This window comes from Cervus elaphus, chromosome 18 (assembly GCF_910594005.1).
Source record: "Cervus elaphus chromosome 18, mCerEla1.1, whole genome shotgun sequence".
NCBI classification, from domain to species: domain Eukaryota; kingdom Metazoa; phylum Chordata; class Mammalia; order Artiodactyla; family Cervidae; genus Cervus; species Cervus elaphus.
This window is the reverse complement of record NC_057832.1, coordinates 92,016,938-92,031,956: the sequence shown is the minus strand read 5'-3', so window position 1 is coordinate 92,031,956 and position 15,019 is coordinate 92,016,938. Positions and strand designations below refer to the sequence as shown.

Below are 15,019 nucleotides of genomic sequence, written 5' to 3'. Positions count from 1 at the left end.
CAATATGTGATAGGGTTCTAGTTAATGAATCATAAGGAATAACTTGTAAAACTTCTGTGAGAGGGCTCCTTGATCATAAAGGGAGAGCCATAGGGGGGAATAGTTTATGCCCTCTGTAAAAGTGATACCTGTACATAATGCCTGGATTTGCACAGTTATCTTGTGAGTATCAGAAGTTGAAGCCCAAGGATATTAGCGGACACACTGTGTATATCAGAAGAGTTAGGTGGTGAGACAGTTGATTCCTTGATGTCATTGCTAACGTGATGGATGGCTATTTTTGGACTTATGTGAAATAATATATTTATGTATATCCTTATTGTTGTGGTACTTTGAGTTGAATATTTTGGTTTGCATGGGATTGCCAGAATTAGAAAATAAAGATTCAGGATGCACAGTTAAATTTGAATTTTAAAAAAAAAATAGAATTTCAGATAGGCAATGAATAATTTTTTAGTATGTGTATGTCCAATGTTACATTTGGCTCATGTAATATTTGGGACATCTTTATGCCAAAATTTTTTTTATTGTTGATCTGAAATGCAAATCCTGAATTTTACTTGTCAAGCTTGTAGTTCAGTGAAGTCTACTTAATTCAGTGCTAAAAGGTTCTTCTCAGGTCCTACTGAGTATACTCTTTCAGAAGTAAACAATGAAAGTAGATTCTCCAGTCATAGTTTGAGTATATATATTTGAAACAGCTTCATGTGCTCAAGAACTAATAAAATGTCTAGAATATTTTTCTTCTTGAGGATCATCAGTGAATTTCCACCCAGATTTGAAATAGTATTGTAATGCAGGGTAACACTGGGAAGAATCAGACCCATCTTAGAATCTCACTTTCTTTTCTTACTGCCTGTATGGCCCTGGAGAAATCGGCTCTCAGAGTCTCAGTATCCAACTGTGTCATTATGGGCCATTAATAAGATAGTTTATGAGAAGCACTTATGTCAGGCATGTGTGTGTGTGTGTGTGTGTGTACGTGCACGCTCAGTTGTGTCTGACTCTTTGTGACCCCATGGACTGTAGCCCATCAGGCTTCCCTGTCCATGGAATTTTCCAGGTAAGAATATTGGAGTGGGTTTCCATTTTCTGCTCCAGGGGATCTTCCTGACACAGGGATCAAACTTGCATCTCTTGTGTCTCCCACACTGGCAGGCAGATTCTTTACCTTTGAGCCACCTGGGAGCCCGTCAGACACATAATACTTCTCAAAACATATTAGATCTCTTTCCTGTATGAATTGTGAAGAACCATCCAAGGAACACTGTGAGGGTTTTATACTAAGAAGCAATAGAAACTCACTCACCCTACCAAAATGCCTATGCAGTTCCTTCCCTCTGCACAACCTGAGCAGAAAAAGTATAATAACATATGGACAAATGAGTTGCCTTGTGGAGTGAAGAATTTGTATTACCTTATTGCTTAGCTAGCTGAGTTTTGCTTCAGTTCTAGAAGCAACATAAGAGGTAACCGAGATGGCAGAATAGAAGGACATGTGCTCATTTTCTCTTGTGAGAACTCGAAAATTGCAACTCGCTGCTGAACAACTATCAATGGGAGAACGTTGGATCCCACCAAATAAAGGAAATCCACATCCAAGGGCACAGGAGAAGTCCTAGCAATATGGTAGGAGGGGCGAAATCACGTTTAGAACAAACCCCATACCTGCCAGAGATGCTTGGAGGGCTCGAACAGAACATTGTGTGCACCAGGACCCACGGAGCATGTGGCAAAAACCCTCTTGGAGGAGGTCACCACTAGCCCCACCAGAGAGCTGCCAAGCAGATGACCCACAAACTGCAGAACAATTATACCAAAGAAATTCTGGCACTGTTAAGAAAATTCTAGGACTCAAGATCACTGCACCTGGTCCCATCATTTCATGGCAAATAGATGGAAAAACAATGGAAACAGTGACAGATTTTATTTTCTTGGGCTCCAAAATTACTGCAGATGGTGACTGCAACCGTGAAATTAAAAGACACTTGCTCCTTGGAAGAAAAGCTATGACAAACCTAGAAAGCATATTAAAAAGCAGAGACATTACTTTGCCAGCAAAGGTTCATCTAGTCAAAGCTATGGTTTTTCCAGTAGTCATGGATGGATGTGAGAGTTGGGCCATAAAGAAAGTTGAGCGCTGAAGAATTGACGCTTTTGAATTGTGTTGTTGGAGAAGATTCTTGAGAGTCCCTTGGACTGCAAGGGGATCAAACCAGTCAATCCTAAAGGAAATCAGTCCTGAATATTCATTGGAAGAACTGATGCTGAAGCTCCAATACTTTGGCCACCTAATGCAAAGAACTGACTCATTGGAAAAGACCCCGATGCTGGGAAAGACTGAAGGCAGGAGGAGAAGGAGATGACGGAGGATGAGATGGTTGGATGGCATCACCAGTTCTATGGACATGAGTTCGAGCAAGCTCCGGTAGTTGATGATGGACAGGGAAGCCTGGCATGCTGCAGTCCATGGTGTCGCAAAAGTGTTGACACTACTGAGCAATTAAACTGAACTGAACTGAACTAATAGCACACATATGATTGCTTGTAAACAGGGACTGCTATTGCTTTCTAAACTGAAGAGTTTTGCCTTTTCTCGAAGGACAGAAAGTGAAACAGTTAGTCACTCATTTGTGTCTGACTCTTTGTGACCCCATAGACTGTGGCCCACCAGCTTCCTCTGTCCATAGAGTTCTCCAGGAAAGATTACTGGAGTGGGTGGCCCTTTCCTTCTCTAGGGGCTCAAACTTGCATCTCCTGCATTACAGGAGAGTTCTTTACCATCTGAGCTACCAGGGGGAAGTGCAGGGACCCATCTTATCCTCAGTTTCTTAAGCATATGGCACAGTAAGTGCCACATGTACCTTCACTCACAGGTACTTAGTGAAGAGTACACAACTGTAGAGCTGGGTTCCTACTTCACAGGTGGGCAAGGAACAGATCATACCACTTTCTTCACGTGTTATTCTATGTTCAAACCATCATGCCCATTTGGGGATTTTTCTATTCTACCCTTGTAGCTATTCTCACAGTGAAAAACGTAGAGCTGACATGATGACAGTGTGATGTCAAGTCTTACTGTGCTTCTATGATCCCAGAGAAGAGAATCCTTGGAGTGGGAGGGACTAGCAGCTGCCCTCCAGGAGTCGAAGGGCTGTCAGATGGGAGAAGGATTGCTTCTGCTGTGGATTCCAAAAGGCAGAATGAGAGTTGAGGGGTACCAATTATAGGCAGATATGGTCAGACTTAAGCTATTGAAACTAACCAGTTCTGCAATGCCTCAAATGTGGTGAGGGCTCCTCTGCTGAGATGTTGATCCACATACTTGTGTAAACCATTCTTCAGGAATATTAGAACAGGAATTGCAGCTCTCCCTTCTTCTTAATTTATAGAAATAATCCCAGGTATCAATTCATGGTGAGGGATTTGATCCAGCTGAACTTGAAGAAACTCCTTTGCTAGTTTTTAGGCATCTGTAGAGTGTTAGCTTCAGGGGTTTTCAAACTTTGCTACAGATTAGAATTACCCTGCAAACTTTGAAAAATCAGGATGACCAGGCCACATCTGCAGAGATTCCAAATTAATTGGTGTGGGTTACAGTCTGAGTATTCGGGTTTGTCCAAAACTACCTCAGTGGTTCTAATAGTGATTTTGAGAATCACTGAGCTACTTAGAGAGTATTTTTCTGGATTTTAGCTTGGAATCTGATTTCACTAGAGGTGTAACTTTTAAAGTTTCTCATGGTTCTATATTCCTCACTTACTAAAAGCAGGTGGGAGTGAAGGTGGGATATGTACTTCCAAATCATCTTCTCCTAAAATTTTATCATTCTTGAGCCCTTATAGGTTTAAGAATTTTTAAAAAAGATTTTATTTATTTTATTTTTTGGCTGTGGTGGGTCTTTGTTTCTGCACGTAGAAAGTGAAGTTGCTCAGTCGTGTCCGACTCTTTGCGACCCCATGGACTGAAGCCTACCAGGCTCCTCCTTCCATGGGATTTTCCAGGCAAGAGTACTGGAGTGGGTTGCCATCTCCTTCTCCAGGGGATCTTCCCAACCCAGGGATCAGATCGAAGCCAGGTCCCCTGCATTGTAGGCAGACGCTTTGACTGTCTGAGCCACCTTTCTCTAGTTAAGGAAAAGGGGGGCTACTCTCTAGCTGTGGTTTGTGGGCTCCAGACAGCAGCCTCAGTAATTGTAGCACTTAGGCTTAGTTGCTCTGGGGCATGTGGGATCTTAGTTCCAAAACCAGGGATTGAACCTCTGTCCCCTGCATTGGCAGGCAGATTCTTAAGCACTGGACCACCAGGGAAGACCAGATTGATAAATTTAAAGGATACTTTCCTGCTTTCTAGAAAGAGAAGAATATCTCTGTTCAGGGACCTGGGAATGATTGGCACTCTTGCTATCATTTTTAATGGCAGTCAGAGAGTCCCTTCATGAGGGGGATATTTCTGTCACTCAGAGGAATGTGTGGCATCAACAGCATTCAGATAGTGGGTGGTTCCAAGCCCTCTGCTTGGAGCTTGTATACACCCCAATTTGAGCAGTAACTGAGGATCAAAGAGGGTTGCTTTGCTCCCCTCTGTGATTCTAGAAGATACTTTGTTGCCAGACTTAGCCTCATCTGATGGGTAACTGGACATTTTCTTGGTGTTTGGCCTGTATGGCTGTCTTTGTGCTCTTTGGAGCTTGCTTCTTTACACACAGCTTAGCCACCTGCTTGCCAAGACTTTTCCTCCCATAATCCAGGACACTCAAATTCTCCTTAGGTCTTAATTTTACTTCTATCCAAATGACAGTGTGTGCCTCTTCATTAACCTGGTCATGTAGCAATTGATGCTAGACAGGCAATGGTGGAAGTAAGACTCCATTTACTCCCTGTCTAATCCGGAGAAAATTTAAGGAGGACTCCTGTTATTAGGTTTCCTCAAAGATACTGTTTATATTTTTAGGTAATTCATATTTGTTAGTGAAACTTCATTTGCCACACAATGTGCACAGAAATCATCAGAAATGTGAACAGCCACGAGGCATAAAACATCATAATTAGATGGCATTTTACCTGGGAAATTTCTTAACTTTCAAAGGAGAAGGCACATTTGGAAGTAGTACAGTTTCCCCTAGTAAGATTTCCTAAATTTCTAGTTAAAAAAAAATTCAAAACCCATCACTACGGTACTCAATTCAAGATAAACCACCCAGTTAAAACTCAATCCTATTGCGAGAAACCTTTGGAAAATTTGGACTACTTGTGAAAGAGTTACAGGCATTCTTCCTATTCTGGGGGTCAGACCTCCACATGTCTACCCTGGGGTGTAAGTAAATGATCTGAGTGCATTATGCAAGTGGGAAAGAACTGGTTTTTTTTTGTTGTTGGTTTTTTTTTTTTTTTTTTTTTTTAACTCAGAGAGGGCAACAAAGCAATAAGAAGGAGCAGAGGGCACCACCTCAGTGACAAATCACAGGAGGTGGCTCTCGAAAGGTTGTGAAAACTGGTTTCTCATTGCAGGAACTAAGCTGGGCCACTCCTTCACCCCCCTTCTCAAACACAAATATTTTCATATAATAAAAGCCTGTTTCCCTATGGCTATAACCCAGCCTCCCCTCCTCCGACACCACCATTTTAAAGGGGTTTGCTGCGCGGACGTTTCCGAAGCGCCTAGGCTTTAGCCTTCTCCGGCCCGCGGAAAGGTGAGGCGTCCCTTCGGGGGGCTCGCGACTCGCTCGGGGACAAGAAGCAGCCACCAGGCTCCCGGCCCGGCGGCCGGCGGCCCGAGCATGCGCCGAGAGTGCGTGCAGCTGGCCCTGGCCGCCGCCGCTGCCTCGTCCGGACTTGGCGTGGACTTGGGAGGGACAGCGGCGCTGGGAGGTGGCTTAGCAGAGACTTTCCAGCAACTGCTGCCCAGGACTTTTTCTTTTTTTCCTTTTTCCCAGGAGGCGGCGACGGCGGCGGGGGGGCGGGAGGAGAGGAAGAGAAGGAAGCGTCTCCAGTTTGAGCCAATGCAGCCCTGCGGCTGTCCGGGAGGAGCGCCCCTGTCCCGATGAGCCCCCGCCGCGCTTCCCTGACGGTGCCCCGGCGGGATCGGGGCGCGGAGCCCAGCGCGGACGGTGAGTGGCCGCGCGTCTCTCGTCCTTCCTGCCCGCTGTCCCGCCTGCCCGCCGGTTCTGTGTGCTAAACTTCTTAGAGGCTGGCTCCGGGGCTCCCCGCCGCCCGCGCTTCCCCGCGCGCCCTGCCGGGGGCGCGCGCCAGGGTGGCGGGGCCGCTGACCGCGCGGGGCTTTGTGCTCCTCGGGCGGCTGGGAGCGCGGGGTCGCGGCCGGGACCCGGGTCGGGGCCGGGGGAGGGGGGGACATGAATGACTAAGCCGGCGTCTGCACAGCTGCACCGGCCCGAATTCCCCTGCGCCCCTCCCCGCCCCCCGCCCCCCGCCCCCGGCTAATCCATCATTCCGGGGCCGAAACATCATTTCTCACATTCTCCCAGAGAAACCCTAGTCGCCGGGCGGAATCCCAGCTCAGCGCTGCGCCCCCTCCAGTGGCCCGTGTTCACACCGGAGCTGCGGGATGCGGAAGGGGCTGCGGAGGTGGGGGGCGCAGGAACTGTCCCAGTGAGAGGGACACTCGCACCTTCGGTGTGGCGGGCGGCATCTGTGACATCTCCGGGGGGTGGTATGCTTTCCAACCTTCGGGACCGCTCGGAGCAGAGCTGTCCCGGAGGAGCGGCGTGGATTGAGGGAGGTTTTAAAGAGCGTCTCATCAGAATGCAGAGGACACCGCCGCGTGTCTCCTGAGAACGCAAATCTACTGCGCGCATTCATTCATCTGGGGAGAGGATCTTTTCTCTTCCCAGCAGGTGTTATCTGAAGCCGCTTTGGAACTTTGGGAAGTTTAGGTTACTATTGTCACTTTAACAAGTGATTTGCGATGAAGCGATGTCTAGAATGAAATAGGCTTCAGACCAGACCCTGGACCGGGCTGAGGGCCGACCGAGGAGAGATGGGCGGGGGTTGGGAAGCGCGGTGGTCAGGAATCTCCTGTTCTCCCCCGCCCTCTGCAGATCGCTGCTGTTTGGTCCGTGGGGGTAGGATGTGTTGAAAGGATGGGGGTTCTCTCTCTTGGGGCTCACGATGGCCAGAGAAGATTCTGTGAAGTGCTTGCGCTGCCTGCTCTACGCGCTCAATCTGCTCTTCTGGGTAAGTCAAGCAGCCCACTTGCACCAACAGGTGGGCACGGCTGGACTCGGTTTCCGGCAGCCACCACATAAAGCGCCAAAGGGCATGGCTAAGCATTAATTAATTACATGCGATCACACCCTGTATTTTTCGCAGAAGTGTATTTTGACCTTTAAATGCCTTTGATCTAGCTCAAGTTCCATTTGTAATTAGAAAAAAGAAATCCACCCCTGGATACTAGTGGCAGTAAAATTAGACTTGAAGTTAATCTAGGGATATAAATAAACGCACGTGCTTGTGCTTGTAGATAAGAAAATTTTGACATACTACTTAGGGAACTGCTTGTTTTCAGGAATTTCAGATAACCGAGCAAGCCATAAATTGTTTCCTTACGTCATCCTATAAAATTTGGTTGGGGCAAGAAGTCTTACTATTTTTTTCTGTTGTAGGAATTCATACCCAGATATCCTATTAAGAGACTGCCTGGAGTTTTCTAGGAGATTCCTTATAGTCTGAAAAGGTGGTTTTCATGTAACTATTTCTAAGTTGGCAAAGTTTTAAGGAATTTTGTGTATGCTTTTGGAAAATCCCATAACCATTTAAGGAAATAAAATACATAAAATTTAACAAGCTCATGGAAATCTTTATGCCTTGTGAGTTAGTGACTTTTTATGCTTTGCAGCCAGGCATAAATGTTCATTAAGTGTTATTAATAATCACATTGTTATTTACAAAACTTATGAGGAAACTATAAAAATTAAAAGTGTTGCTTTCAGAAGCTGTCATGCTTAAGCAGATACTTTTTTTTTTGCCAAATTTGTATTCTATTAATAATTTATATTCAGAATGTTCTGTTAGAATTTTTAATGAGTAATGTATTTATTTGGCTGACCTGCTGGCCTTGAGCAGCTTTTTTGCATTCAGTTACAACATATGGTCTCTAGAGGATGACAATTTTGGTTGAACTTATGGATGGTTCCATTTTAAGGTGACAAATTAAGCATTAATTCTGCAAGTAATCAGAAAGATATCAAAACAGGCAACATTTTTTTCTCAACATGAAAATTAAAGCATATTTTCCACTTGGAAATGTAAAATACCTAACTGATCTTTTTGCAGTTTTTAATTCTAAAAATGTACCTACTTAAATGTGTCATTAAATTATCTGCTTACCTATAAAGTATTAAGATCTCTAACACGGTGTCTCTAAAATGTGTAATAATGGTTACTCCTGTTTACTAGTTTTTCACTTTTCTACTTTATGGTTTTTAATTACAGAATCATCATGTTTTTATAACTAAAAGGGAATTTAAAGGTGATCTGGTTGAACTTCCTTACTTTGGGTATGAGAAAATTAAATGTAGGTTAGTGACTTGCCAAAGGTCAAATAGCCCATTGGTGACAGTGCCAGGAGCAGAACTTGGCTTTCTTGCCCCTAGACAGGGCCTTTACTTGGATGATCACTGTGTTTGAACCTTGGAATTACTAGGGCGTTTTTTATTCAATAAAGAATAAGTTTTTTGGAAATTTTCTCAATAATTTGTATCATGTGTATGTGTTGGGGAGATTCAAATCATTTAACAAAAATATTGCCCTTCTGAGTAATGAAACTTAAAACACCTATTCCTTAAACTCCTCCACAGCGCTTTGTGTCCCTAAAGAATGTAGAATGTCATTTCTTTGTTGTTATCTGGTACTTCAACCCTCTCACTTTCCGTGTGCATGTTCTGATTTATTGAAATTGCTTCGCCCTTTCTCTAGCCCTTCTCTTCTCCAAATATCTTCTCTCTGCCACCAAAATAATATGTGTTAACTGCCTAGTGTGCATCCCTCTGTATTTTTCTTTATTTCATGAGAAAATATCTTTTCTCATACCTGTCCACATATACCCATTCAGGTACATCCATCTATACATTTTTGCTATTTTTTTTTTTTTTTGCTATTTTTTATTAGGGTGTTTTTCTCATTTGGCTAGAGTTGCAGGAGTGGGATTGCTATGTGAGAGGCTATGTAATGATGACAACTAAATAGCTGATATTTATGTAGTTCTTACTATGGTTGCCAGGCACATTTAGTGTCTCAGTTTCCTAGTCGGTGAAATAGAAATGGTAGTTCCTATATTTTAGAGTTGTTGGAAGGATTAGAGTTGATATACGTAAAGTGCTTGGACAGTGCTACTTAGTAAGAGCCATCGATGTAGTAGCAGAAGCAATAATAGCTGTAGAACCAGCAGTTGTTACTACTACTGCATAGTGATGCCCAGTAATAGTCTACTGTAATGAGTAGATTACCAGTTGAGTCAAAGGAATCATTGCATTAGTAATAGTCATTGCAGTAGTAATAGTAACTGTTACTGTTATGATTACCACTACTGCTCTTGCTACCACTCCTGCATTCCTGTGATCTAGTAATCCTGTCCTGGGAATCCATCTCCTAGAAATAAAAGCACCAATATACTCTGTTATAGGTACACAACTATTTGCTGCCATCTTGTTGGTATTACGACACCTTCTGACTTCCACCAATCTGAAAAGTTTAAAATGTTATTTCACTGCTACTTTATTTCCCTCCCCCCCCCCCCAACTAGCAGTAAGCTTGAGCATTACTTTATATAAACAAATCATTTTATATAAACAGATTTTTTTATGTTTTCAGTAGAATTTTTCTCTTGAATTATATGTATATATATATATATATAATTCTTGTGTTCTCTTAAAGCACCTGCCTTTCTTATCTTGGTTAAGGTTTCTTTTTCCATATGGACTTTAAGATTGTTTTGTACAATTAAAAATATCTGTTGGGAGTTTTGTTGGAGCTGTATGAAACACATACACTAACTTTGGGAACATTGATGTTATTCTTTCAATGGTAAAGCAATGTTTGCAGATCCTATATTTCTTTATTGAATGAGAAGCAGTTTTCTTTCTTGTGCCAGGCACATTCCTGGACATCCTGAGACGAATTTCTCATCTAATTCTCATAATAGCCATGAAAAATGGGAGTGGAGGGAGTAGTAAAGAGACGTTACTCAGAGAAGTTCATTCACTTGTTAGTAAGTTAGCAGAACAGATTCAAAGTCTTTTTTTTTTTTTTAATTTTCCTCTAAGCGCAGCAGAAGTTTTACTGTTGGGATTGGTGGTGAATTTATTTGCAGCAGAGAAGTAAACATCTTCAGTAGGAAGGGATTAACTGTCCACCTGCTCATTCCAAGTCCTCCACAGCAGTGCTTCTCAAACCTCCACATGCCTACAAATCACCTGGGCATCTTATTAAAATGCAGATTCTGATTTGGTACCTCTGGGGTTGTGTCTGAGAGCCTGCATTCCTAAAAGCCCCTCTGTGATGCTATTGCCTCTGGTCTGAGTGCTGAACTTGGAGGAGCAAGGCTTTAATCCTTGCTAGTTCTTTTGGAATTAGAAGCAGAACAAACCAGTGTGGCATGAACTTGAGTTTAACATGAGGATAGAGAGAATGAGTGTTCTGGTGTCGGTTTTGTGGGATTGAGACAACTGCTCTTGTTACCTTTGGAATCAAAAGCTGTATCCTTTTACTTTTCACCTAGCATTTCTTGTTGTTTCAGTTGCCAAGTTGTGCCCGGCTCTTTGCGACCCTGTGGACTATAGCTCACCAGGCTCCTCTGTCCATGGGATCTCCCAGGCAAGAATACTGGAGTGGGTTGACATTTCCTTCTCCAGAGGATCTTCCCGACTCAGGCATCAAACCTGTGTTTCCTGCATTGGCAGGCAGATTCTTTACCGCTGAGCTACCAGGGAAGCATTAAACATAGACTAGCACTTAATGTAGACTTTTCTGCTATTCACTTCTACTATACTGATATCTTTTCCCCTTCTCTACCAAACAAAAATTTTAAGGAAAGAAAAATAAATTTTATTTGGAAAAACACTGAGGACCTATACAATTTTGGTTTTGTGTTCTGGGAGTTGGATATCAAGCTGATTCTTTTCGGTAAAATTCAATCTTGCATATTTAATTTTTAAGTGGGAGGTATAGATAGACTCCGGAGAAGGCAATGGCACCCGACTCCAGTACTCTTGCCTGGAAAATCCCATGGACAGAGGAGCCTGGTAGGCTGTAGTCCATGGGGTCGCTAAGAGTCGGGCTTGACTGAGCGACTTCACTCTCACTTTTCACTTTCATGCATTGGAGAAGGAAATGGCAACCCACTCCAGTATTCTTGCCTGGAGAATCCCAGGGACAGAGGAGCCTCGTGGGCTGCCGTCTATGGGGTCGCACAGAGTGGGACGTGACTGAAGTGACTTAGCAGTAGCAGCAGCATGGATAGACCCATCTAAGAGGAAACGATTCACAGAGTATTCAGGATCACAGTTGCACCACATTCATTCATTGCTGTGTATTCGGTCACCTTGATTTGCCATCTGTTGAGTGGCTCTTTTACTTAAAGAAGCATGAGACTGGTTCAGCTGTATTGGGGTTGGCAGAAAGATCTGGACCTCTGAGGTTTGTTATGAGTTTTGTGGGTTTGTAATGGGGAAGGGCACACGAGACAGAGGGAACGTGAACAAACTGCCTGAAGAGCTCTTTTGAGACCATGATTCATGTTCTGGCCACGATGGAGCAAGGAAAGGGGTTATTTTTACCTCAGATGTATCACACTTTTCCTTTTTAAATGACATATTATTTCATAAATGAAAGCTTTCCTCCATTTTAAAGACAACTTCTGTGGCTTTATCGTATGAGTGTTTGCCATTCTTAGATGATAGTTTTCTACTATTGGAAATATGAATGCATTTGTTCTTTTTGGAAATTCCTGAAATTGGTGAACACAACATTCCTCACATGTGTTTGTTTATTATTTTCTATAAGTATAATATCCCATCTGTAGTTTTAAAGTCTCTTTTCTCACCAGCAGATAGGAGCCATTGTTACTATTACCAAAGATAGTAGCAAGAGAGAGGATCTACTCTCGGTGAAATATGAAAAAAAGCTTATAAAAGAAAGCCTAAAAAGTAGACAGGAAATCTGGTTCACACTTTTGGGATCCATACAAGCTAGATGAAAAAAACAGAAGGCTCTAGGTTTGGTTTCTTTTTCTGTAGCTCTCTCTAGTGAATCTTAGGTGTTTGACCCATGAAGACCCTAAAGAGGTTCTTGGCAAGTGAGTGTTTGCATCCACACAGCGTTTATATAGTCATATGAAAATACTACTTTTAAAATTGATGCCATCCTCCCCACCCAGCTTTATACTATGAAAGGCATTCCAGTTTACTTTAACTCTTCCTAAGGAATAGTGGGGAGCCCTCCAAGAAATGTCAGTGCTTTTTAAAAATAAACATTAAATAAACTTTAGTCTCAGGGGCAAAGCTAATACAATTTTTTTTTTTAATGCAGTTGACTCAGCTGAGCAAAGACAGGCCACTGCATGCTTCTTAAGGAAGTGTTTCAAGGAGAAGGGCGTGGAGGTTTCTTTGGGGCACAGTCTTGCTGCCAACTGAACTCGTAGGCCCCTCACTCGTCATCTCCACTCAGAAGAGTCACAGTCATGGCTCCAAAGAAACCATGGTGTCGAAACAGGCCATTCCCCCTTCTTTGGCCTGCAGTGTCTATAGGGTAACCGGATCATTTATTGTGGAAATCAGGCCAAGTTTTATAGTTAAGTTAAAGGGATCGTCTCTCTTAATAATGATGCCAGACCAGGATAACGGGTTCAAAGCAGAGCCATCCTGGTCAGAGCAGGATGTATGGTCGCCTGTCTGCAGGGCAGCATGATCTATCGAAACTTTTAGTCAGCACAGTTCCAAGATGCTATTGATTTATTCAGGCCTAATTAGCAGATGTTCATGCTTAAATGATACCCACAAGTAATCTCCGGAACTCATTTCAGCCATCATTTACAATGCCTGCTCTTTCACAGCATTTACCAACAGTCCTATCTGTTTGCCCTTTTCTGCTGCTGCCCACAGCGCTAGAAGGGAAGCTGGTTGAGGCGTGAACTGATTAAAAAGCAGAGGGGAGCAGGCCTGGAAACATGAAATGGGCATGTTCCTGGGAAGTCCTTGCCTTGGGCTACCAGCTTTCAAATGATCAAAAATTGATTTATCTTTACATTTTAATAAATAACAGTTAGAGTCTTTTTGTTTTTTAAGAAAAAAGGGAGTTTTAAGAGCAGCTAGTTCAATTTCTTCATTTTCAACATGAGCGAACAGAGTTTCTAAAAGATTGAATGACTTGTCCAAGTTCTCTGTAGAGACAGAAATGTAACTAAGTTCCCAGTCTCTGTTCCCCGTTCTACTCTCTGCTAACAGATTTGACATAAAAAGAGAAGTTAGGTAGGTGGCTTTAGACATCTGTCAGTCTTGAGCAGAAATGACTGGTGTTACTGTCACCTTATATGAGATTATATATTATGTGTGTCAGACAGCTGAAGGATGTAAATGGCTGTTTTTTTGACTGTGACCTTACTGTTTGGTGGAAACTATACATATACATTTCATAATACATTCTGATTTAGAAAACTTGATTTTCATTTTTTACATGATTAGATTCAAGCAAAGCCAGAATGTTTCAGCAACATAGCACATTTCATTTTTATAAATATTTGTTGAGAGCTCGCATTTTCTAACTGTTTTTGCAAGAAAGAAGGTGGCAAAGGACCTGCCAAGTAGTACATTAAATATATTTCTTTAGAGTAATATTTGTGAGGACTTTCCTGGCGGTCCAATGGTTAAGACTTTGCCTTTAGTGTACAGGGTGCAGGCTGGATCCCTGGTCAGGGAGCTAAGTTCCCACATGCATTGTGGCCAAAAAAACCAAAACAGAAAACAGAAACAATATGGTAACAAATTCAATAAAGACTGTGAAAATGGTTCACATAAAAAAAAAATCTTAAAAAAGTATTATTTGTGTTATTTTCTAAATATTCCTTGAACTACAGTTAATATTTTTCTATATTGGAGAAGATTTAAGGAGCTATGAACCTTGCTACATGTGATAACTACAATACACTAATAATTCAGTCATCATGAATGACAGTTGAAGAATTATTTTAAGTTGGAAAATTAGTGGACAATAGCATTATTAGTAAGGAGTCCTAAATTACTTGCATAATTTGTCCTTCTGGATTTAATAACATCAGGATTAGATATTGAGGTGACCTAATCATTTTGGCTTCCTTGGTGGCTCAGAGGTTAAAGCGTCTGCCTACAATGCAGGAGACCCGAGTTCGATCCCTGGGTCGGGAAGATCCTCTGGAGAAGGAAATGGCAACCCACTCCAGTATTCTCGCTTGGAGAATCCCATGGACGGAGGAGCCTGGTAGGCTACCAGTCCACGGGGTCTCAGAGAGTCGGACACGACTGAGCGACTTCACTTCACTTCACTTCCATCTCATTTTAGCTTGGTTTCTTGCTATAGTATGTACTGTATTCATTGTTACCATTATTATTTTCTCAACCCTGGTGAGTAAATCGTTCTGAGAATTGACTTGTTCTCATAGACTTAATGTGGCTGGAAATAATGTCATAATAAAAAGCAGCTTCTTTTCAGAATTGCTTGTTTGCTATGAGATCAAGCTTGTGTTGGTATTATTTATTTTGCCTGATAACTCTATGCACAATTGTGACACTTGGATAACTACAGTGAAAAAAAGCTGTTGGACCAAGTAGAATACAGTGTTTGTAGTTTAAAGGACTTTTGAGAACGCTTAAGCCAGCTTCTGACCTGATACATAAATCTTTGATCATGTAATGTGGCAAGTGTCTCTCTACTGGAAAACTTCCAGTGATAGAAAGCTACTTAAAACATCTTCTGATTTTGCGAGCTTCTCCGTTAGTTAGCTTATCTGATAAGTTGAAATCATCTTCTTTTAA

At 42.4% G+C, this 15,019-nt stretch overlaps 1 protein-coding gene across 3 annotated transcripts in view; it reads left to right on the top strand.

Moving 5' to 3' along the window:
* Nucleotides 1-5,970: 5,970 nt before the first annotated feature.
* The window catches only part of TSPAN12 (tetraspanin 12), a 65,698-nt gene continuing 56,649 nt past the window's right edge, over nt 5,971-15,019 (top strand). The window contains exons 1-2 of one of the 3 annotated variants that reach the window (XM_043872770.1): nt 5,971-6,109; nt 7,058-7,193. In XM_043872770.1, the coding sequence (XP_043728705.1) occupies nt 7,128-7,193 (66 nt within the window). In that variant the 5' untranslated portion in view covers nt 5,971-6,109; nt 7,058-7,127. Of the gene's footprint in view, nt 6,110-6,450; nt 6,585-7,057; nt 7,194-15,019 lie in introns of those variants that run through there. The other 2 variants (XM_043872771.1, XM_043872772.1) reach the window with 2 other exon arrangements.